Source organism: Solanum pennellii, chromosome 3 (assembly GCF_001406875.1).
Source record: "Solanum pennellii chromosome 3, SPENNV200".
Lineage (NCBI taxonomy): Eukaryota > Viridiplantae > Streptophyta > Magnoliopsida > Solanales > Solanaceae > Solanum > Solanum pennellii.
Window position 1 is genome coordinate 69,192,747 of NC_028639.1, and position 21,224 is coordinate 69,213,970.

The 21,224-nt window shown below is 34.5% G+C and overlaps 2 protein-coding genes across 3 annotated transcripts; both read left to right on the forward strand.

Moving 5' to 3' along the window:
* Window positions 1–254: 254 nt before the first annotated feature.
* LOC107015272 (ABC transporter B family member 25) lies at window positions 255–5,788 on the forward strand. Its single transcript, XM_015215490.2, has 17 exons — window positions 255–558; window positions 1,091–1,159; window positions 1,249–1,284; window positions 1,373–1,447; window positions 1,546–1,670; window positions 1,891–1,990; window positions 2,111–2,282; window positions 2,393–2,511; window positions 3,152–3,262; window positions 3,385–3,529; window positions 3,671–3,803; window positions 4,361–4,436; window positions 4,520–4,585; window positions 4,667–4,774; window positions 4,946–5,053; window positions 5,132–5,329; window positions 5,438–5,788. The coding sequence occupies exons 1-17, from the start codon at window positions 487–489 to the stop codon at window positions 5,639–5,641; spliced, it is 1,917 nt and encodes a 638-aa protein (XP_015070976.1). The 5' UTR covers window positions 255–486; the 3' UTR covers window positions 5,642–5,788.
* A 1,798-nt stretch (window positions 5,789–7,586) lies between these two features.
* On the forward strand, window positions 7,587–19,504 carry LOC107012238 (tip elongation aberrant protein 1-like). 2 transcript variants are annotated; one of them, XM_015212022.2, is made up of 12 exons: window positions 7,587–7,990; window positions 8,792–8,941; window positions 9,487–9,648; window positions 10,417–10,569; window positions 10,684–10,836; window positions 11,453–11,617; window positions 11,754–11,933; window positions 12,612–12,798; window positions 12,916–13,126; window positions 15,061–15,185; window positions 18,921–18,965; window positions 19,188–19,504. In XM_015212022.2, exons 1-10 carry the CDS (start codon window positions 7,834–7,836, stop codon window positions 15,169–15,171), a joined length of 1,629 nt encoding a protein of 542 aa, XP_015067508.1. In that variant the 5' UTR covers window positions 7,587–7,833; the 3' UTR covers window positions 15,172–15,185; window positions 18,921–18,965; window positions 19,188–19,504. The 2 variants fall into 2 exon arrangements, with proteins under 2 accessions (XP_015067508.1, XP_015067510.1); XM_015212024.2 differs by having other exon boundaries at window positions 7,588–7,915.
* Window positions 19,505–21,224: the final 1,720 nt, after the last annotated feature.

Genomic DNA, 21,224 nt, shown 5'->3' on the forward strand with positions numbered 1-21,224 from the left:
GACTTATTTCAGTCTTTTTAAAGCACTAGTTCAATTTACTTTCAGCCACAAGTATCGCTAATTTTCGTAAGCAACAAAGTAAGTAGATCGCATTATTAATATATTTAGTATAATTTTATATAATATAAATAAGATATATAGATATTTATTTTTTTATCTTCTAAAAAAAGGTAAAAATAATTGTTTGATAGACCCATCGAACAAGCTATGATAAATCTAACAGTCTTGCAAATGACATAAGCAATTACCTAAACAGAAATTGTCTTTATTCAGAGCAAGTCGACCATGGAGTCTTGCGTCTTGATCTCCAAGAAATTCCCCACTAATATTATAAGTTATCAATGCTATAAGACAAATTTTATATAGTCTATACGAAAATACAAATATAAAACTCACCACCCATTTCACCATTCCACTACCACACTTTCTTCCATTTTTTGAAAAAGCTATATCTGTGACCGCCACACTTACACTCACAATTAATCCATGGACGGCCATTCAGGAGTGCATGGCCATGGCTTCGGTAATGCCAGAACTCCTTTGTTAGACAGACATGCTGTGAGTTTTTTTTTCTTTTTTCTGCTTTCTTATATCGTCTATTCCCTTTTAGTTGTTGGATTTTAGCGAATTTGCGTTCATAGTTTTGTTGAATTTTAGCAATTTTGTGTTTGGAGTGTTTGTTTTACAGTGTAAAATTGCAGGTGTTGCAAATTTCCTTCGAATTGAGGTTGTTAGGTCATGATGTTCGATATTGGTACTAAATTAATTAGCCCAAGTTCGGATTGTTTTTTTTTTTGCATGGTGTTTTAAGGTTCATAGGTTTCTTGATGTTTAGTTTGGTTAGAACAGCTACATGGCAATTGAAACTAGACTTAATCCATCGATTTTCTTGTTCAATTTGAAGTTTACTGCGTAGAAATGTATCGATGTTATTACTTATTAGTTTTTCTTGGTTATGCAATATTTTGCTAGTGGTGAGGGCCTGAGGGGCATCACATTTGTAGCTTTGAGAAATTTGATTGGGCAAGGAGATGATTTGTGTTTTAGCAGATTGTTTTTTTGGTTTTTATTGTTCGTGTCGTGTTTATAGTTAGGGAGAAAGAGAAATGATGCTGGAGATGGTCAGCTGGGAGACCTTGAGCATGGTGATTCTGTTCCGGTAATTTTAAGTTTTGTTTTCATGTTTGAAGTCATGTATAGTACTAACCAATGTTGTGTTCAAGTAGCTAACTTTATCTTCATCTTCAGGCACCAAATGTTGGTTTTGGCAGAGTTATTTCACTTGTAAGTGGATATTGTTTGTGTCTGTAGTTTGGCAAACTGTGTGGACACTGGAGTTGAATCAAACTTTTAACATGCACCTGTTTTGCAGGCGAAGCCTGAAGCAGGAAGTTTGGTATTGGCGACAATTGCTTTGCTGTTTGCAGCAACATCAAGCATTTTGATTGTCGGTACCTCTTTTTCAGTTCACTGTTCTTCTACTGAAGCAAAAGTTGGATTTCCTAGATTTTCTTATCGCTGACTTTATAATGCTCAATTTTGCAGCCAAAATTTGGGGGAAAGATAATTGATATTGTTTCAGGTGATATCCAAACACCTGAACAGAAATCAGAAGCTTTAAATGCAGTCAAGAACACAATACTTGAAATCTTTCTGATTGTCATTGTTGGGTATTCCCTGCAACTTTTGTCCTGCATTCTTTTTCTAATCTTTTCATGCTGCTAAAACAAATCTTCAATTTAACTATCGGTAACCTGAATCATTGCTTGGAGTTTGTATTCTACTATTCTAGGTTTTCACGGTGAAGGGGGACACTTGGCCCCTCCACAATGGGTTTCCCCTTCAATTGCATTTTGTAGTGTCTAACTTTGCAACAATTTCCCCTTTCAGTTCTGTTTGCACAGCACTTCGAGCATGGTTATTCTCTTCTGCTAGTGAAAGGGTTGTAGCCAGGTTGAGAAAGAACTTGCTAAGTCACCTTGTTCACCAGGTAAATACATACTCCTGGCTGTTTTCCTCTAATTGGGTTTTATCTTTCTCACTTTGTTAGAGTTGGTCTTGTTTTTCTTTCCATCTTGAGATTTTTCTGAAAGACAAATGCATTCTTCAGGAGATAGCTTTCTTCGATGTTACTCGAACTGGGGAGCTCCTCAGTAGGCTATCTGAAGATACCCAGATCATAAAGAATGCCGCAACTACTAATCTTTCAGAGGCTTTGAGGAATCTTGCTACTGCATTTATTGGTCTTGGATTTATGTTTCAAACATCATGGAAATTAACATGTAAGGGATAAAGTTTTTTAAGAAAAAAATAGTATTTGATTTCCTATTACCTTCTAGCTTCTTTTTATTATATCTTATATTCTTACTGATTTTTTATAATATAAATCTAGTGTTGTCGCTAGCTGTTGTACCAGTCATATCAGTTGCAGTACGCAGATTTGGTCGCTACATGCGTGAGCTTTCCCACAAAACTCAAGCTGCTGCAGCAGTAGCCTCGTCCATTGCTGAGGTTTGTCACTCTTCTTATAATACTTAGTAGTTTCTACACAAAGTATGGTTACGTTAACTGGTTCTGTTAATATTCCTTCCTGCATGTTAAAGAAACTGTTGTATTCTAGTTAAAGTTTTTGGGAAGTAAACTTTCCAAATTTGCATTGACAGAGTGATCGTTGTTCGGAACCCTAGCAATGAACCACTGTAGTTCAAAAGAAATTTATAGAAACTAAATAATACATCCTCTGAAAATGAATGTTCGCATGGAGTTTTTCATTTGAACTAGTTCTAAAGTAGTTCATAAATGTGCCGACACTTGATCGCCATCCAAGAGAAGTCGTGTTATTTATACTCTCCTGAAGCAGTGTGATAACTATCAACGACGAAATGATACTACAAAGTCTTGTTACTTAATTCTGTTGAGTTCAAGTTGCTGCTGGGGTCTTTTTTCAGTGTTTTGTGAATATTCACATTGCTGGGAAGTACATGTTTGTTGGTAGTTACTATGTATCCTTTAATTTTTTTCAAAAATATTGATTCTTTACCACCTCACTTTTTTTTCTTAGTATCTCAATGTTCTAAGCAACATATTATTCTAGAGTTTTATCAATTGTGAGAATTTATTCTCATGTAATCAAGGTGAAATTTGTGTTTAGGAAACTTTTGGCGCCATACGGACAGTGAGATCATTTGCGCAGGAAGATTATGAGATTTCACGCTATTCGGAGAAAGTTGACGAGACCTTAAATCTTGGGCTTGGACAAGCTGTGAGTTGCTTAATTTTTCCACCTCTGACAAGAAAAGAAGGGAGAGAGAGTGTGTATGTGAGAGAGAGAGAGATGGCAAGAGGATGACAAGGAAAACCTGATATCTTGTGTTTCTTTTGCAGAAAGTGGTTGGCCTTTTCTCTGGAAGCTTAAGTGCTGCATCTACTCTATCAGTTATTGTAGTAGTAATATATGGAGCCACTCTGACTATCCAAGGCGCGATGACACCTGGAGCTCTTACATCCTTTATACTCTATAGCTTAACAGGTGACTTCCGCACTAGTTTTGTCTTTTAATGAATGTCCGAAGTGAAATCTACCTTTGATGCCCCATAACTTATGTAATATTTTAGCATTTATTAATTTCTTTCTTAGATCCTTTGTCGTAAACAATTGTACATTTTTACAGTTGGATCATCCGTATCTGGACTTTCTGGATTGTATACTGTAGCAATGAAAGCTGCTGGAGCCAGCAGACGGGTTTTTCAGATCTTGGATCGCACATCATCCATGCCAAAATCAGGAGACCTATGTCCAATGGGGTTTGTTCCTTTATTCTCCTAATCAAACAGTTTGTTGTTCAATACCTCTTTACAGCTGAAAGATTACAGCTTCGTAAGGAATGTAGCATACACAATAATTAGCTTCATAGGAAGACAATTTATGAACAGATGCTTGATAGCTCATCTGGTAATATGCAACAGGTGACCAATGTGAAAAGGCCTTTTAATTTTTCAGGATTAAAAGTTGTCTATAATGAAATAGCGCTGTCTTAGAAATAAAAGCATGCATTTTGATGGTGTTTTCATTTGTTCATTCTAGCATTCTAAATGCAAATTCATTTCTTTTGATGTTTGCTAAAAGCTGACCTGTCCTGCTGCATCATGTTGTTCTCGTATCCTCAATTCTGACATGCATCCATGCACTTCCTCGTTTCAATATATTTTGTTCCATCATATCAGAACTTTCAGCATGAAGTAGTTAACCTCTCTGATTCTCATCATCAGAGTCAAAGTTGTGACTATCATATTCAGATTGTGCTTCTATAGCCAGTCACATCCCACAAGATTAAAACAAATGATGGTTGCTTTTGTTACAGTGATCAAGCTGCAGAGGTAGAACTGGATGATGTCTGGTTTGCCTATCCATCCCGTCCTAGCCACATGGTCCTCAAGGTGAGGGACATATCCTCTTATCTTGTACCTACACGAACAAAAATGGTTGTTGACAGAAAAGGGAAAACCTTCTGTTGATTCAGGGTATAACAATGAAACTACAATCTGGTTCAAAGGTTGCACTGGTTGGTCCAAGTGGTGGTGGAAAGGTAAGACTTCGTGTCATTATAGTTCCATTTAAGTTTCGGTAGTTTGTAAAAAGAGGCGAACTCATGAATTCTTTGCTGCAGACTACAATAGCAAATTTGATAGAGAGATTCTATGATCCTGTTAAAGGGAAGATCTTGCTCAATGGGGTTTCTCTGGTTGAAATATCTCATAAGCACCTACACCATAAGGTAATAGTGGGTCTAATACGAAGTTCTTGTAGCTAATATTCACCATACCATTCTTCAGCATGTCCATACCTAAAGGCTCCCTTTCCCCCCTCTTAAAGTTAGAAATGACTGTGTTTCAGCTTTCACAAGTTATAGATTCCTAAGGCACTTACTTCTTCTGAAAAATTTCAGGTTAGTATAGTGAGCCAGGAACCTGTTCTTTTCAACTGTTCCATCGAAGAAAATATTGCTTATGGATTGGGCGGCAAAGCAAGCAGTGAAGATATAGAAAAAGCAGCTGTAAGTTTCAATGCCGTTAATGTCTTAATTAAAATCTTCTGCAAATAAGTAACTGTTATCGCATTTCTGTTTGAACAGAAAATGGCTAATGCTCATGAATTTGTATCCAAATTTCCCGAAAAATATCAAACCCATGTCGGAGAACGAGGATTAAGACTTTCTGGTGGTCAGAAACAGAGAATTGCCATAGCTAGAGCACTACTGATGAACCCTACAATTTTATTGTTGGACGAGGCCACGAGTGCTCTGGATGCTGAAAGTGAATATCTAGTTCAGGTCTGGTCTGCTTTTAATTTGATTTACCTGCCTGCCTTACATCTCCTTTGATCGTTCAACTAAACGGAAATGAGATGTCTTGTATAAATGTGTGTACATGCTATGCAGGATGCCATGGATTCCCTGATGCAAGGTAGAACCGTTCTTGTCATAGCTCACAGGCTTTCAACAGTCAAGAGCGCGAACACTGTAGCTGTTATTTCGGATGGTCAAATAGTGGAAAGTGGCACACATGATGACCTTCTGAACAAGAATGGGATCTATACAGCACTTGTGAGGAGGCAGTTGCAGGGATACAAATCTGATAGCTAATTTTTGTCACCTGAGAAACTAAGTTAGCAAACCACAAATGTTCAATGTACTTGTATTATTATTCACATATAGAAAGTGTAAAATAAGGAACAGCCATCATCATCATTCCATAAATGACAGATTTTGTGACAATAGTTCGATATCCTATCATGCATGTGCCACTTAAACGTAGTCATTTTATTTTTATAAAAATTAATATTAACCTAAACTTTGACTTTAAAATTTACCATTGCTTAATCATATTTTGAACTACACACAATATTGATTAATTAGTCTATGTCATGACGTTTAAGTTTAGTGAATATAAACAAAATATGCATTGTGCAATTAATAATTTGTTCTAAACTTGACTTAAATGTTCTTTATGACTGTTGCCCTAGGTTTAACTTAATAGTATGCCATCATTGTTCAATCGTATCTTAAAATTAAACTAATAAATGAGATATTGATTAGCTTATGTCACGACATTTAAATGTGGAGAACATAAATAAATTATTTACTATGCGAGAAGTAATATATACTAACTTACTTCACGATATTAATGTAGAGATTATAAACAAACTATTTATTGCATGAGAAGTAATTTGTCCTAGATTTAACTTTAAAAGTTCTTTATCATAGTTGCTTAATCATATTTTAAACTTAAGTAAAATGTTAGCTTAGTTTATGCTAAGACTCTTAAATTAATGTAGAAATTATGGACAAATTATTTTGTTGTGCGAGAAGTGATTTATTTTAAATTTGATTTTAGAAGTTTATTATGATCGTTGCTTAATCATATTTTAAACTAAATAAGATATTGATTAGTTTACACGGCAATGATGTAGAGATTATTAATAAATTATTTACCATGTGAGAAGTAAATTTATCTTAAAATTGACTTTAAGACTCGTTGCTTCATCATGTTTTAAACTAAACAAAATATTAATCAATGTACGTCCCGATATTGAAATATACTAATTATAAACAAACTATTTATCATGTGAGAAAGAATAGTTCCTAAAATAAAAGAGCAAGCTAGTGGTTAATGAAGTAGGTGAGAACAATGAAGTCTTACGTTGAAATACCATTAGATAGTCATCTAGTACTTGTTGTTGATGGGAGATGACTCAATCAAATTTTCATTTTTCTCCTTCTATCACATAGTTTCCATTCACCTGAAAACTGCTTGACAAATTCTTCCCATTGCTTTTACCGAACTTTCCTTCTTTTATCAACAAATTGTCACCTATTAATACAACGCCAATATTATTTCATTCCAAATTCAGAGCAATGCCTATTATATCCTCTTTAAATTCTACTTATTCACTCGCTATTACTTAGATTGTGAATATAAATAATGCCATCACCTACTTGAAGTACCATATCAATATTTACAATCTTTACTTTTCTATTATATTGTTCAACATGTACACAAATAATATTATTAATGTCGTCAATTCGAATAGATATCATGGTATCTTCTTTATATTTTTTCCAAAAAAAATAGTATTACTTTCAATAGTTAGACTAATAAATTACTTCTATCGTTGTTTCCAACATGCTAATATTAAGACAAGTGTTCCATAACTGTAACTCGTTCTTTAAACAACGATTCACAGTTTCTAAAACTCCTCATAAAATTTGTTGGAAAATCTATTGCCGGTGAAAAATGACAGTTATTTAGACGCAAGATGATCCTAATCCCACCGTTAATATTATAAATAAATAAAAAAAGCTCGTATAAAATAAAAGAATACACAATATGGCTCTCATATATAACTTATCTTTATTGGAAAATCTATTGCCGGTGAAAAATGACAGTTATCTAGACGCAAGATGATCCTAATCCCACCGTTAATATTATAAATAAATAAAAAAAAACTCATATAAAATAAAAGAATACACAATATGGCTCTCATATATAACTTATCTTTATTAAACAATAGTCCCCAAAGTTTAAGTATAATTTTCTGCTCCTAGTACAGTGTCCGGGGACTATGACACTTGTTTGACGACCGTTTCTATTTTGCCTATTGCTGCATGTCATACAAATTACATTAAATCTCAGACATTGGGCGATGAAACCAATTAATTTTAGTCAAAAATTAGCGTTACAAATACTCTCTTTATCATCTACTTTGCTTCACATTTTGTTTTCTTGAATTTTTGGTTTTTGATTTGATTACTGTGTTTCAGTTAACTTGTTAATCATGAGATGGGAAAGGGTGTCTGTACATGGAGGTGGTGGGCCTGGTAAAAAGTGGGGACACACCTGTAGCGCTGTCGTAGGAGGTAGACTTCTCTATGTCTTTGGTGGTTTTGGTGATGATAACAGGCATACTAATAAAGTTCACGTCTTTGACAATGGTGCGTTGTTTTTCTTGCGTTTTTGTATTCTTGTTCCTTGATTTTTCTTGAAATTCTTGTGTCAATTCTTGTTTTCTTGGGGCATTTATATGTTTGCTTCTTTAGGGTTTTCTTGTATGAATTTTTGTTTTCAAGATTTTGGGGTTTATGTTCTTGATGGTTTACAATTTCAGTGGTAGTTCTTGAAAGGGTTTCAAGAATTTCACATTTCCATTGCTTTCACTGATCAATGTGTGTTTTGAGTTCGTTTAGTTCTTGTTACTGATCTTCCTTTTGAACATTTGGGGTTTATGTTCTTGATGGTTTACAATTTCAGTGGTAGTTCTTGAAAGGGTTTCAAGAATTTCACATGTCCATTGCTTTCAATGATCAATGTGTTTTTTGAGTTCGTTTTGTTCTTGTTACTGATCTTCGTTTTGAAGATTTTGGGGTTTATGTTCTTGATGGTTCGCATTTTCAGTGGTAGTTCTTGAAAGGGTTTCAATAATTTCACATTCCCATTGCTTTCAGTGATCAATGTGTGTTCTAGTTCGTTTAGTTCTTGTTACTGATCTTCGTTTTGAAGATTTTGGGGTTTATGTTCTTGATGGTTTGCAATTTCAGTGGTAGCACTTGAAAGGATTTCAAGAATTTCATATTCCCATTGCTGTTAATGATCAATGTGTGTATCGAGTTTGTTTAGTTCTTGCTACTGATCTTACTCTTATTAACTTGAGGATACATATATATGCAAGTTTTGTTGCATCAGTGATAGGAGAGAGGCTTTATAAATCTTAACTTACATTGTTCCGTTATTTTCAGTTAATAAAATTTGGAGTGAGCCAGTGACAAAGGGAGCTTTGCCTTCACCAAGGGACAGCCACAGTTGTACAGCAGTTGGAGATAATTTGTTTGTGTTCGGGGGCACAAATGGGACAAATTCTCTTAACGATTTATACATTTTGGACACCTGTTAGTGCTTTTGATCTTAAGGATCTCTTTTATTGCTTAATCTTTTAATAGTTGCATCTGTTGTAAGTGTAAGCTAAATTAAAATTTTCAAGTATTTTGAGGACAAACCCTTTAGAAATTACTTTTTGTGCTGCTTTGGCTGCATTCCTCTTTGTTGTTGTGTAGTAGAAATGTGGAGAAAAACAACTTTGTAAAAAAGAAAACCCATGAGATGCAGTGGCTACTAGGAAGTTATGGTGCATTATGTTCTAAGGGACCATCAATACTCCGGGTTTAGATCCGAGATAATTCTTTATTCCATAGATCAGGGGCTATTTATAAGATTTAGGGTGGTCTTTCATATCAGAAACAATAAAAAAGTTTCAAGATAACATGTTATTTATAAATGTGCAATGTTTTTCAGAGAGAGGATACCATGAAATGAAAAATGTTCTGTTCTTTCTCTTTGTTTGCATGTTGAAATTTAGCAGATATAAGGAATTCTATCAGTTGTTCCCAATGATTTACTCACTATCTAACAATTTGATGAATCTACATCCTTTTAGCTTCGAATACATGGATAGCACCCAGTCTAAGAGGTGATCCCCCTAATCCAAGGGAAGGCCACAGTGCAGCACTCATTGGTAAACGGCTTTTCATATTTGGCGGATGTGGCAACATTGATGGCACTGAAATATTCTATGATGACGTTTACGTACTGAATACAGGTTTGTCTCTGCGTGTGTATGTTATTAAGGTGGTTAATGGTAGACTGCACTTGGCTAGTATGGTATGTGCAAGTATGGAGAACTTTTTCATTATGACTTGTGCATAACAACATGATGGTGTGAGCAACTTTTAAAACATAACTACTGAAGAAAATATGAGGGCATTGGGGATAGTAGGAATACAAATTCTAACTTGTTATATATATGGAAGAGGAAGTGAAGAAGTACATCATACATGAGTTCTCTAAGGAATTAACCACTAGCCTAACTACTTGCAAAAGAAATTTCCGTCGCTTAATAGTTCTTACTCTGAGAGGAAATCGGTGGTTGAGAAAATGATCTCTTCTGAGGTGAACTCAACTTATTATCCTATTGTGTTTTTCTACGGTTTGGCCTGAACTTCCATAAATGGACGTCTGTAGTTTGAAATCCTCGTCTACGGCGGGGGGGGGGGGGGGGGTTTTTATGGGTCAAGCTCGTCGCACAGGGCTTGCGGGTGGTATGTGAGCTATTGCAAGGTCTCATACAGCTCTCAGTTTCTTTTTTGATAAAGTTTATACGGTTTTGAACATATCATAGATATCATATAGTATACTTTATAAAAATGGGTATATTTGATCTATATATTATCTCTCTCTCACTATATATATCTACATGTGTGTGTGTGTGATAGAGAGAGAGAGAGAGAGGAAGGGGGGAAAGAAGCAAGTGATCCTTGATGGTGGCTATTTTATAAACAAGTTCTTTTAATACTTTGTCATTTTCCAGAGACACTTATGTGGAAACGCATTGTGCCATCAGGCATTCCGCCAAGTAAACGCGAGAGTCATTCCTGTTCATCTTGGAACAATAAGATCATTATCATAGGTGGTCAAGACACATCTAGCTTTTATCAGTCAGATGTTCATATACTTGACACAGGTATTTAAGAAACTCGTTCTTGAAGTTACATGTGAAAAAGTTAAAGTTGTATCATAGTTATTTTCTAGTACCAGGTCTACATTGTATGACTATTTTGGCATCCTGTTTCTATAGATACCCTGAGCTGGTCCAAGTTGCACACTAAGGGCCAGATTTTGCCACCGCGAGCTGGGCATACAACCATTTCATTGGGCAGGCACCTGTTTGTCTTTGGGGGTTTCGCTGATAACCAGAGCCTATTTGACGACGTTTACGTGCTTGATGTTGGTATGCTATTTGTTAGATCATATAACTTAACTATTTTGCTATCAAAGAAAAATCAAACAGATGAAACTATTATACTGTGATGACTTCAGATAGAGCATTTGAGTAGGAAGAAATGCAGTTACTTTTTTTAAACCAAATATCCGGGCAAATGTTGGTCTAAATTTCTCTGTTGTGTCTGTCTTTGTCTGGAGAGGTCTCTTTATGTATGGGGTAACATAATATGTCCCTAAAACTTCAGTGCAAATTGCTCAACAATTTGGAGAAGTAGATCCAGTCTAGCAAACGACTAGAGAAATTGATTAATTTCGCTATCTTTCATACATTCAACTGTATGAATTTTGGTTTTAGCTCATCAAATTTGTATGGTCCCTCATTATCAAGGGGATACCTGTTAATAATAAAAATATTTTTCCATGATCATAGTGTTTCTACATTGTTGTGAAACTATAGCAAGTGATGATTGGTGGATCTTAGTTGGCATTCATCATTTAGAATTACAAAAGCTATGTAAGACTGAGAGTTTCTACGACTGTGTTGTTTGTTGTGATTGTTGTGTATTAAAGAGATACATGATATTCAATTGAATGTATGATGTATCTTCTGAATGTCTATGCAGCTTCTGGTACATGGAGTGAGGTCATGCTCACTGGTGAGGGCCCATCCCCCAGATTCTCAGTAGCTGGGGATTGTTTAGATCCACATGTGGGAGGTACTCTTGTGTTGATAGGTGGTTGTAATAACACACTTCAACCCTTGGAGGACATGTATTATCTACAAACAGGTCTATCATCGAGTCCTCCAACAAACCCACATTAGTTTTCATTGACTTCTACTTATTTCTGTTACACCATTTATTTAGAACTTTTTGATATCCCTTTGATAAATATTTGAATCTTGTTTTATGTTCGTATCACTAGGCATTGTTAGAGAGGATGAACGAGACGAAAGAAGGATAGCAAAATTGTCTTTGAGAAAGCAATTGAAGCTGAAATGCCAGAAGCAACAAGCTTCAGCTTCTCCCGGCGATAATTCTTTTGAACGATTTGATAATAACGCTAATGTTCATCATCAAATGCCTGTGAACTATACACAGCCAAGTGAGTAACTTTTTCATATCCTGTTGATTTTAATTTGAAATTTCCCTCCTTGTACTTCCTGAGATTCGTCTTACTGAAGCTGCTCCTTGTTTGTGCATCTATGATTACTTTTATCTTTTTCAATATGATTTCTTTAATTATTTGTGGCCAGCCATTCCTTAATCATTTTATTTTGACAAAATGTTTGGTAAGAGGAGACCTTAAAAAAAAGAGGAGACCTTAAAGACTGGAATAACTTGAGAGAGGATCAGATGATAATTCATAAAGCAAGCCTCCATGTAGATACATACATACACTAGGTAGAGAGGGGTAAGGCTGCATAGGCGCCACCTTTCCCAGATCTCACTTGTGGGATTACACTGGATATGTTGTTGTGTATATATATACAATACACCGACACAAAAATATTTCTTGTTATTTCTTTGCTCTAAGTTATGGGCAAAGTTTAATATGGTTGAGAGAGTAGATACTGAACATGTTCACTTTTCTCTTGAGTTTTTTTTCCAGGAAAAATGAAGTGTCCTAGCATGTCATATATTGTCTGATAAATAGTATTGTATCTTTTTGTTTACTTTGTACAAGTGATAGTGTGTAGTGCATCTAATGCTTGAAGCAGGGAAACATTGGTGTCACAGGTGTTTTGAACTGACTTCTGAAGGTGCATTGGTATTGTGACAGGTCGGCATAATGTTTATTCAAATGAATACCAGACTCCTCTGAGGACGAAGACATTTCAAGCCATGGTCACAAAGAGTTTTCCAAATGGCTATACCGTTGAAACTGTTATTGATGGAAAACCCCTTCGTGGATTACTATTTTCCTCCAAACCAAGACCTGAACAGACTCCCTGTAATGATTCTATCAGGTGCATGATGATCTGATTTTCTAATTTTGATAGATAAGTGTAGCAGAATTTCTGTATTATCAAAATTTTGGTTCACTTATTGCCTTATGGATGATGTTAACCTAAATTTAAAATTAGGAATATGGGAAATGGTGAAACTGATAGAGAAAAGCAGAATGGCGACCATAATTCTGTTAGAGAAGCTACAAGACCTTCAGAAACCAATGTGAGCGACTTCCAGCAAGCAGATATCTTAGGTGGGAATTCTATCAGAAATGAGCCTCCAGTTGGAGGTGCTACAGCTCAAACGGAGAGTCCATTGACCTCTTATGCTCCACCGGCCCATGAGGTTATACCTTCTTTCTTTGGAATAAATTGTTTAATTGTGCTATACCTATCTTACAGAAGAATTTGTACTAGTTCCAGCTTGGTTGCACGAGATACAGAATCTCCTTTCTCATTGGTTTGTACAGATCATTATTCTTATTGCACCTTGCAGCGTCTCCTATATTATGGAATTAATTTTAACATATGACGTGGCAACCATGCGTGATTGCAGCTTATAAAACAATTTTAGGGCTTGCCACTTCCATTAAAAAAATTTCTATCTTCATCTTCTTGAAATTACATGAGATATTTGTGATGACCATTAGACTGTATTGCAATAATTCTATATACAAAGCATATAAGTTGGCTACATATCTGGATTATTTCAAGTTTGATTAATGATATAGGCTTTTATGACCGAGCTCTGATGTATTTTCTTCTCGGCAATTTGAGACATAAATCCACATGCAGCAGTCCTCTTCAATCACATACTTAAGTTTGCTTCTAGCCTACAAAACTACACCTCAGTCCCAAACAAGTTGAACTCGGCTTTGTGAATCCTCACATGTCCATTCAAGCTCAACTCATCTCATCATCATACCAAATAAAAATAGAAGTGAAAAATAAGTTCGATACAAACAAATAATAGCAACAGTGATAATATTAAAAGTTCTCTAGCAAGACGAAAACATATGTCAACTAGTAGACAATCACCTATATGGATTTTTTCTTTGCCCTATCATTATCTATATCTTTATTGATTCCAAGAATTTGTAGGTCTTTCGAGACAGCCTCCTTCAATGTGATTTTAGGTCTGCACTGTCCCTTTTTAATACCTTCATACGCCATAGTTTCACACTACTGGCCTGTGCATCTGTAGGTCGATGCATACCTACAAGATATGACCAAACCATCTCAAGTGACACTCTCTCATTTTATCCTCAATGTGCTACTTGCGTCCTTTGGCATATTCATTTTTAATCTTATTCTATCCTGTATGACCAGTTGACTGCTCATCCATCTTAGCATCACATTACTGCAACACTCATCTTATGGATATGTTGAACTATAGTGGACCCAATATTCATTACATATGACGTTGTTGGTCTTATAGCTGTTTTGTAAAACTTAGTTACACCTAGGTAGGCATCCTTTTATCACATAACACTCCGATAACACTCCATTTCAACCATCCGATTTTAATTCTATTAGGATCAACTTTATCTTTCATTCCGTTCTCTTGAAAGTATGAAACCTAGATATCTGAATTGTTTTTATTTTGGCCTCATGTATAGTTATCTTAATACTCTTACTCTGTAAAGTGCTTCTCCATCGTTAAATTTTTTGATCGACACCCTTGCTGATTTCTTTAACTAACTTATATTCCATGTTACAAGGAGTTAGATAAGAAATATAGGATTGTTTTTCTCTATATCAATCCTTTGATAAAACACTCGAATCGAGTAAGGAAGGAGGGCTTGAGTTGATATTCAAAAGAGTTTGTCCTGGTGTGCTGCTTCTTTCTTGCCACAACTTATTGAGTCAAAAACTTATCTATTCTATTTGTTTAGTTCATATTCAACTTTCTCTAGTGGCATTAGACATTCATTTATATTTCGTTAAATCCAGAGTGACATGTGTCAAAAAACAACATCAGCAAATAACATGCACCAGTGTTCAAGCTTTTGGTTCTCTCTCTACAAAGAAGTCGTTTTCCACTCTCTCTCTCTGCAGTAATGTGAAACAAAAAAGGAAGCATTTCTTTCAAAGTTACGAATTTTAAAGTTCTGATTAGTGAATTGACCAAAGAATTATAATTATCATTGGAGCTACATGTCTCCCTTTGCTGCTGGTTTCTTGTATTGCGTGATTTACCATGTGTCTCTTTTTTAGCAAAGTGGGTTATTTCTGTACTTTCACTTTGACATGATTTCTGATGAAGTGCCTCTATAGCAGGTTCGTAATGTGTCCGATGTTGTGAATTTGGGAAGTGGTATGCTTACTGATGCAGTCGATGGTGGTACTAAGGTGTCTAAGGAGAATTCTTCTGCAACCAATGACTCTTGAATCCTTTATTTAAGGTACATGTTGTATTCCCATGCTTGTCTTGTAAGTTTTGATTTCTTGATAAAGAAAGAAGTGATACAATTGTTTGAATTCAGAAAAATACCATTCTAATCCTGCGCTGTTAATTTACAGACTTCATATGTAGTAAAAGACAAAATGTTACTGATTTTACTTCTATCTTGTTTTTACCAATAGTGTTTTGTATATGAAATTATTCTTTCAATCACTCAGTTTACTGAAGGAACTGTTGATGGTTAGTTTGAAATATTTCCTTGTTATAGGATCCGGAACAATGTTCTTTTTTATTTGAACTTGGCTTTTTCATTAAGACATCTTCACTCATTTTCGTCAAGTTTTATGGCCTCTGTTTTTATGCATTATCATTAAGGAGGTGTAAAATTTCATCCATGTGGGTAGATGCATATACTAGTTCATGTAATCAATGCGACTCCTTTTTGTTGGGCTCTGTAGGAAAATAATTTACTGATGTAACCTGCTGTGAACTACCCCCCAGCATAATAAGCCTATCAGTTAATGGTGAATCCAGACAGTTTTCATGTTGTTTGTCAATATTAGGAGGATACGCGTTTAGTTATAATATTCTTGTTGGCTAACCAATTTTCTCTAATAAAAAACAAAAAGAGAGAAATTCAAAGTTGGTGTTCAGAGGGAGATAAGTTAAATTTGAGAATAAAATCTCAAATTAAGTGCTAGGAAGTAGAACCCTCATTGATCTTAGTATTAAAATATTAACGGATGAAAGCTAATTATGATATTAATAATTCAAGAACTTATGACAGTCATCTAGACCTCTATTTCTCTGTTTCTAAGTAATTAGTGGCAATAGGTAGTGTGAGAAATATAGGAGAAAATTTTATTGAATTATTATCTACATAACTACATTAAGCCCTATTATATACACTACATGACAATTCTTCTCCTAGTAGAATATTATATACAAATCATATTCCTATTCCTATTCCTATTTCTATTCTAGGACTCCCCCTCAAGCTAGTGCAGATAAGTCATATGTATCGAGCTTGCTACAAATGTAATTAATATGAGTCCCAGTGAGGGGCCTGCTGAAAATATATGCAAACTGCTATGATACTATGTAGAAATGACCATTGACCTTACTCAACCCCCATAGCTATCTCATGAGGTGAGGATTGTCTAAGTCCATAAAAACTAACCACCATTCCATTTCCCAGCCAATGTGATACTCTAACCCACTCTAACAATTAGTACAAGTCTAACTATCTTTTTTAATTTATGAAGAAGAACCAAGATATCTTGTTAAAGTATCAATATTACCTTCTAAGAAGAATTTTTCTAATCTTAAGTAGCCAACATGCAAAGGTTAAAGAAGAGAAACTCTTGAATAATATTAGTATAATGTTGTTAAAAAGAACAAAATTCCCCCCTATGTATAGGGGAAACCTATCCCAAATAACATGGAGTTTGAATCCTACGCTTTTGGAAATAACGGATTGTAAAAATCTAACAAGGAAACCTTAAACTAGGAAAAAAAGTAAATTGATGTCACACTTGATCTCTACCTAACAGAAAAGGAAAAATTTTTAACCAAAAAGACATGCCTATTTTGCTGCAACTTGGGCGTGAATTGTGGAGCCCCAAAACTGTGTGATTCTAACGGAAGCCTCTCTAACTCTATAAGGTAGGGGTAAGATTTGCATACATACTACCCTCTCCAAACCCCACTTGTGGGATTACACTGGGCACGTTGTTATTCTCAGCCCTTTTGGGCAGAAATTTCATCCTTCTTTCTTGGGTTCCATCTGGGGCCCTTCTCTTGGTTTATGTAGGCCCAATTTTCTTCCTCTTAGATTTGAACTTGCAACATGAAAAACTTGTAGCATTAGGCCCACTCTTTGCCATATTTCTTGGGCTCATCTTCCATGATAAACACCATCTCAAATCTTGATCAGCTCTCTAGCTACCAAAGCTATATCCAAGCTCTTTAATGTAAATATGTCACCATGGATGCTACCATTGTCTCTACATTAGATAAGTCTACAATACATGAGTTCAGCAATCCTTTCCTTTTGTGGCCCCAGTTCATTAGTATGCTTATTGTGGCATGAACATGAAGTTGACTTTCCTCTGTAAGAACACATATGCACTAAGATCTACTCCGGTACTCTGAAATCTGAATCCAATTCTTCAGCGTAAAACTTTCTCATGCCATATGTGAACAGTGTTGTCTCTGGTTCAACTTAAATTCAAGCCCATGAACTGATGGTCTTTTTTTCCTTACCCCATCTTCTATGGGTAGTCTAAATTAATCATTGATCAGTAGACAAAGATGTAGGATAATCTGGCGACAGCAGAACTAGATGGTGCTAGTTCCTTGAAGCACAACTGGGGACGTCATAGCTTATCTACCTTAGAGACAATTAAGATAAAATGTGTCAGACTCATAGCATGGCAGACAACTATTATTATGACAGGATATGATTCTATTCTCTAGAATCTCAGCTAGCTGCTCCCTCCACAGGGGGATAATATTGGCGGTCCCTCTTTCAATTCTAGTGACGTTTGCATGTTTCTAGCATTTAGATCTTGTCACAAATTGCATGGCAGTGGAATTTTCTGGTTCTGTCTGAATCAAGCGAATTAGTGTCCCTTATACAGTAGTAGGTTATTTCCATTTAAAATTGCTTAAGCTTCTCCTTCTTTTCATCTGATGCAAATGTAGTGTATTCACGTTTTGCTCATTTGAAATCTTCCCTTACCTGGAATCTGATCTCATGAGACTTTCGATAGTCAACATCACACAATGTTGTTAGTCTCCAAATCTCAGTAATAATTTATGTTGACTTGTTAAATTTGTTAATGTGGAAGAATTTCTTATTAATATAAAATGTCTGAAAGGCTTTTGGTTATTTTTGTTTTTACTTTTTGATAAGTTTTGTATTGTCTACAAAGATTAATGAAAATATTGATTTGTCTCATTGTTGAGAGATTGAGTGTGTCCCTTGCACGTATGCAATAGATCAACTATAACAATTATTATTTTAGAAAATCTAGTCTAGAAAAAAAAAAGATTAAGAAATGAATAGATTTTTGAAATTTAGAAACGTTAGAACAATAATTCAAAGTCTGAGTATGAATTCAAACTTGCTTAGGATTTGGTATTTATTTAATTCATGTCTAAATAGGATTTGTAGTCTAAATAATATAGGAATAGGTTTTCTAGTCTTGAACTAAATTACGTTTTGCAAATATATAGAGGTGTTGCTAGCTACTTCCTGTTGTGAGAAGTAGAATGTAGAACAACATTCAGAGATTTGAGTTTATGACCATTTGTATTGTTACCCATTATGTGCTAATTTCACTAAGTTCCAGTTATCTGTTGGCTCTTGCAATATCTTACGTAGTCTGCTGAGGCAAATATGTCTTAGAAAAGCATAAAAATGCTGCTATTTTCTTCGCTAAAATAACTGAAACACTTTCTATGGATACTTACATATGATAAGGGACCTTGATTTTCATGGGAGTAAGATAACATGGTTTCTACCGGTCAGCATCTCCATCTCTGTTGGTTTCCCTTGGGATAGGAGCTTGGCTACGTGATTTAGCTCTAATCTTTGCTTTGACGTCCTCTTCCTGATGATTTATCATTTATTTAAATTGTTGGCAGCACTACATGTTGTACTTGTACCTAAAAGATAAGAACATGAATTGCGACATTGAATTGATTACTGTTCCATTTTTGGTGTCGACAGAATCAAACAGCTTGGAAAAAGATTCTCTCGATCAAATTATTTGAGGTAATTTTACTACTATACATTTAATATAAATATGTATTTTGTCTAAAGATAGACACAATTAAGTATGGATTGCCAATGTTAAGACTTGAAGATGCTTGTTCCCAGACTTCTTATTTTAGAAGTATTAGTTATGCTTCTTTAACAGTGGCATTTCTCATAAAAAAAACTTGGTGCTTATTATGTTAGATTCTCAGTTTATTTTTGCTTTATTGGTTTTCGCAGATAAGAATCAATGTAACACCGATTAGCCTTGTGCAATTTTATGGAGATGGCGGAGGGAATTGATTCACTTCATCTCTACAGTCTGCTTGAGGATATTACAGTTTCATTTTCCTTAGGTTTGATATTTCTGGGTAGTAAAGATTCCCAATGAATTTATATGCAAAAAAAAAAAAAAAACAGAAAAATCATATCGACTGCGGTGTTGTGGTCACCAGCTTAGCTAATAGTAGAAGCTTTAGTGAATTCAAGGAGATAACTTTACCAATCTTCTGTTAAACTGTTTTTAATTAACTATGAAGTGCTTATCTGCCTCCCTAGCCTCTTTTCATTATCATTTTTTGCAGCTTCTACTTCTGAAAGTGTATGGTATACACTTTCTGGTTTGGTCTGATTTTGGGTGAGCTATAATGGAATCAAATGATGTAGGGTAGAAGGATTAAGTAGCCCTTTCTTTTAAAATGATATTGATTTAGACAAAGGCATATGATAAAGTTTTAGGGAGTTATGTGCAGATTCAAATGTGAACAGTTTGAGGTGACTTGGAACATTTTCTTGTGTCATGGCTAGGGTTTATTAGTTTGTTTCTGTTTTTCTTCAGTGACATATTCAAGGGAAGATATTGTAAGTAGTGTACGTTATTCACGAATGATATAATATTGATCAAAAGAGATCGTCAATGATTAGTTGTAAGTTTGGAAATAGAACGTAGATTTTAAAGGTTTTAGGCCGAGTGAGACTTATGTATAGAATATTTGTAGAGTGAGTTTAGTGATACGTGTGTGAAGTGAAGATCGATACACAAGTCGAGGAGTCTTCAAGTATTTTGGGTCTATAACCAAAGAAAACATGAATATTGAATATGATGTTGTATATTGTATTTGGAACAAAATGGAAGCTCGTGTTTGAAGTATCGAGTGATAAAAATGTGTCACCAAGGCTTAGAGATAAGTTTAACAAGATTTTGGGCCTATAACTAAGAAACATGGAGATTGAATATGATGTTGCATATTGTATTGGAGCAGAATGGAAGAAATGGAAGCTCGTGTTTGAAGTATCGAGTGATAAAAATGTGTCACCGATAAGTTTTTAATATATGGGTGGATATTAGAGTTTTGATAATTATTGCTGAAATTTGTTTTTTAATTTTTTTCTTATTTAACCTACCGTAGAACATCCTTACTCCTTAGCATAGTATATATATCAATAACTAGTATTTTTCATCTTGTTTTTTATTAAAAAAAAATGTTATATAGATTACTAAATAAATGAAAAAAATCATGATTTTACGGGGAAAAAATGGACAAAGGTTGATAATGTGATAAAATAGATTTTCAGATAAGTTAATTAGAATAAAGAGAAAAATGTTTTTTTTTAATTCCAAAAACTAATGGAGAGTTTGATTTTAGACACAAATGTGTATCTATAGTTTCGATCTCTATAGTATTTTACTCAATATTTTAAATCTTCAATTATATTAAACGTATGATTTTCATTCTTTTAAGAGGTTAAAATTTTACAAATCTATAAATTTAAAATGGAAAATAAGTCACCTCCCGTTCACTAATGAGGTCAATGTCATCGATGACATATTAGTGTCGTTCCATTGTAATGAATTAGTTCATAAATTTAGAAAGAAAAAAAAGAATTGGCCAGAGTTTGGTCATAATGGTAAAATAACATAGTTTACACTTTTCACAATGTTATTTTATTTTTTAAAATATTTTTATCTTTTTAATTAATACTTTTTAATTAAAAGTGAAAAAAAGATCAGTTTATTTTAAAAGAAAAAAATATTATAAACTTTTTAAATTCTGACCAAATTTGGCCATTTAGGACTACCCTCATAGTTTGGGAAATATCGTATTTTAAGGAGTTTTTTAGATCACGAAATAAGAATTTAGGATTTTCTTGATTTTTTCGATTATATTAGTTCATGGTTTATTTAAAATATGTGTCAATTTCTGTTTGAACAGATTTTGTGGGTCTATTCGAGACGACCTAGTAAATGATACTCATAATTTTTCATAGGCAAATATA

Bases quoted from the DNA above. Each gene is read 5' to 3' on its own strand.
- LOC107015272 (XM_015215490.2), top strand. From the start codon at position 487: ATGGACGGCCATTCAGGAGTGCATGGCCATGGCTTCGGTAATGCCAGA. The intron at 1,285-1,372 runs GTAAGTGGATAT...CCTGTTTTGCAG, and splicing joins TTGGCAGAGTTATTTCACTT to GCGAAGCCTGAAGCAGGAAG. The intron at 2,283-2,392 runs GTAAGGGATAAA...ATATAAATCTAG, and splicing joins AACATCATGGAAATTAACAT to TGTTGTCGCTAGCTGTTGTA.
- LOC107012238 (XM_015212022.2), top strand. From the start codon at position 7,834: ATGAGATGGGAAAGGGTGTCTGTACATGGAGGTGGTGGGCCTGGTAAA. The intron at 10,837-11,452 runs GTATGCTATTTG...ATGTCTATGCAG, and splicing joins CGTTTACGTGCTTGATGTTG to CTTCTGGTACATGGAGTGAG. The intron at 11,934-12,611 runs GTGAGTAACTTT...GTATTGTGACAG, and splicing joins TGTGAACTATACACAGCCAA to GTCGGCATAATGTTTATTCA.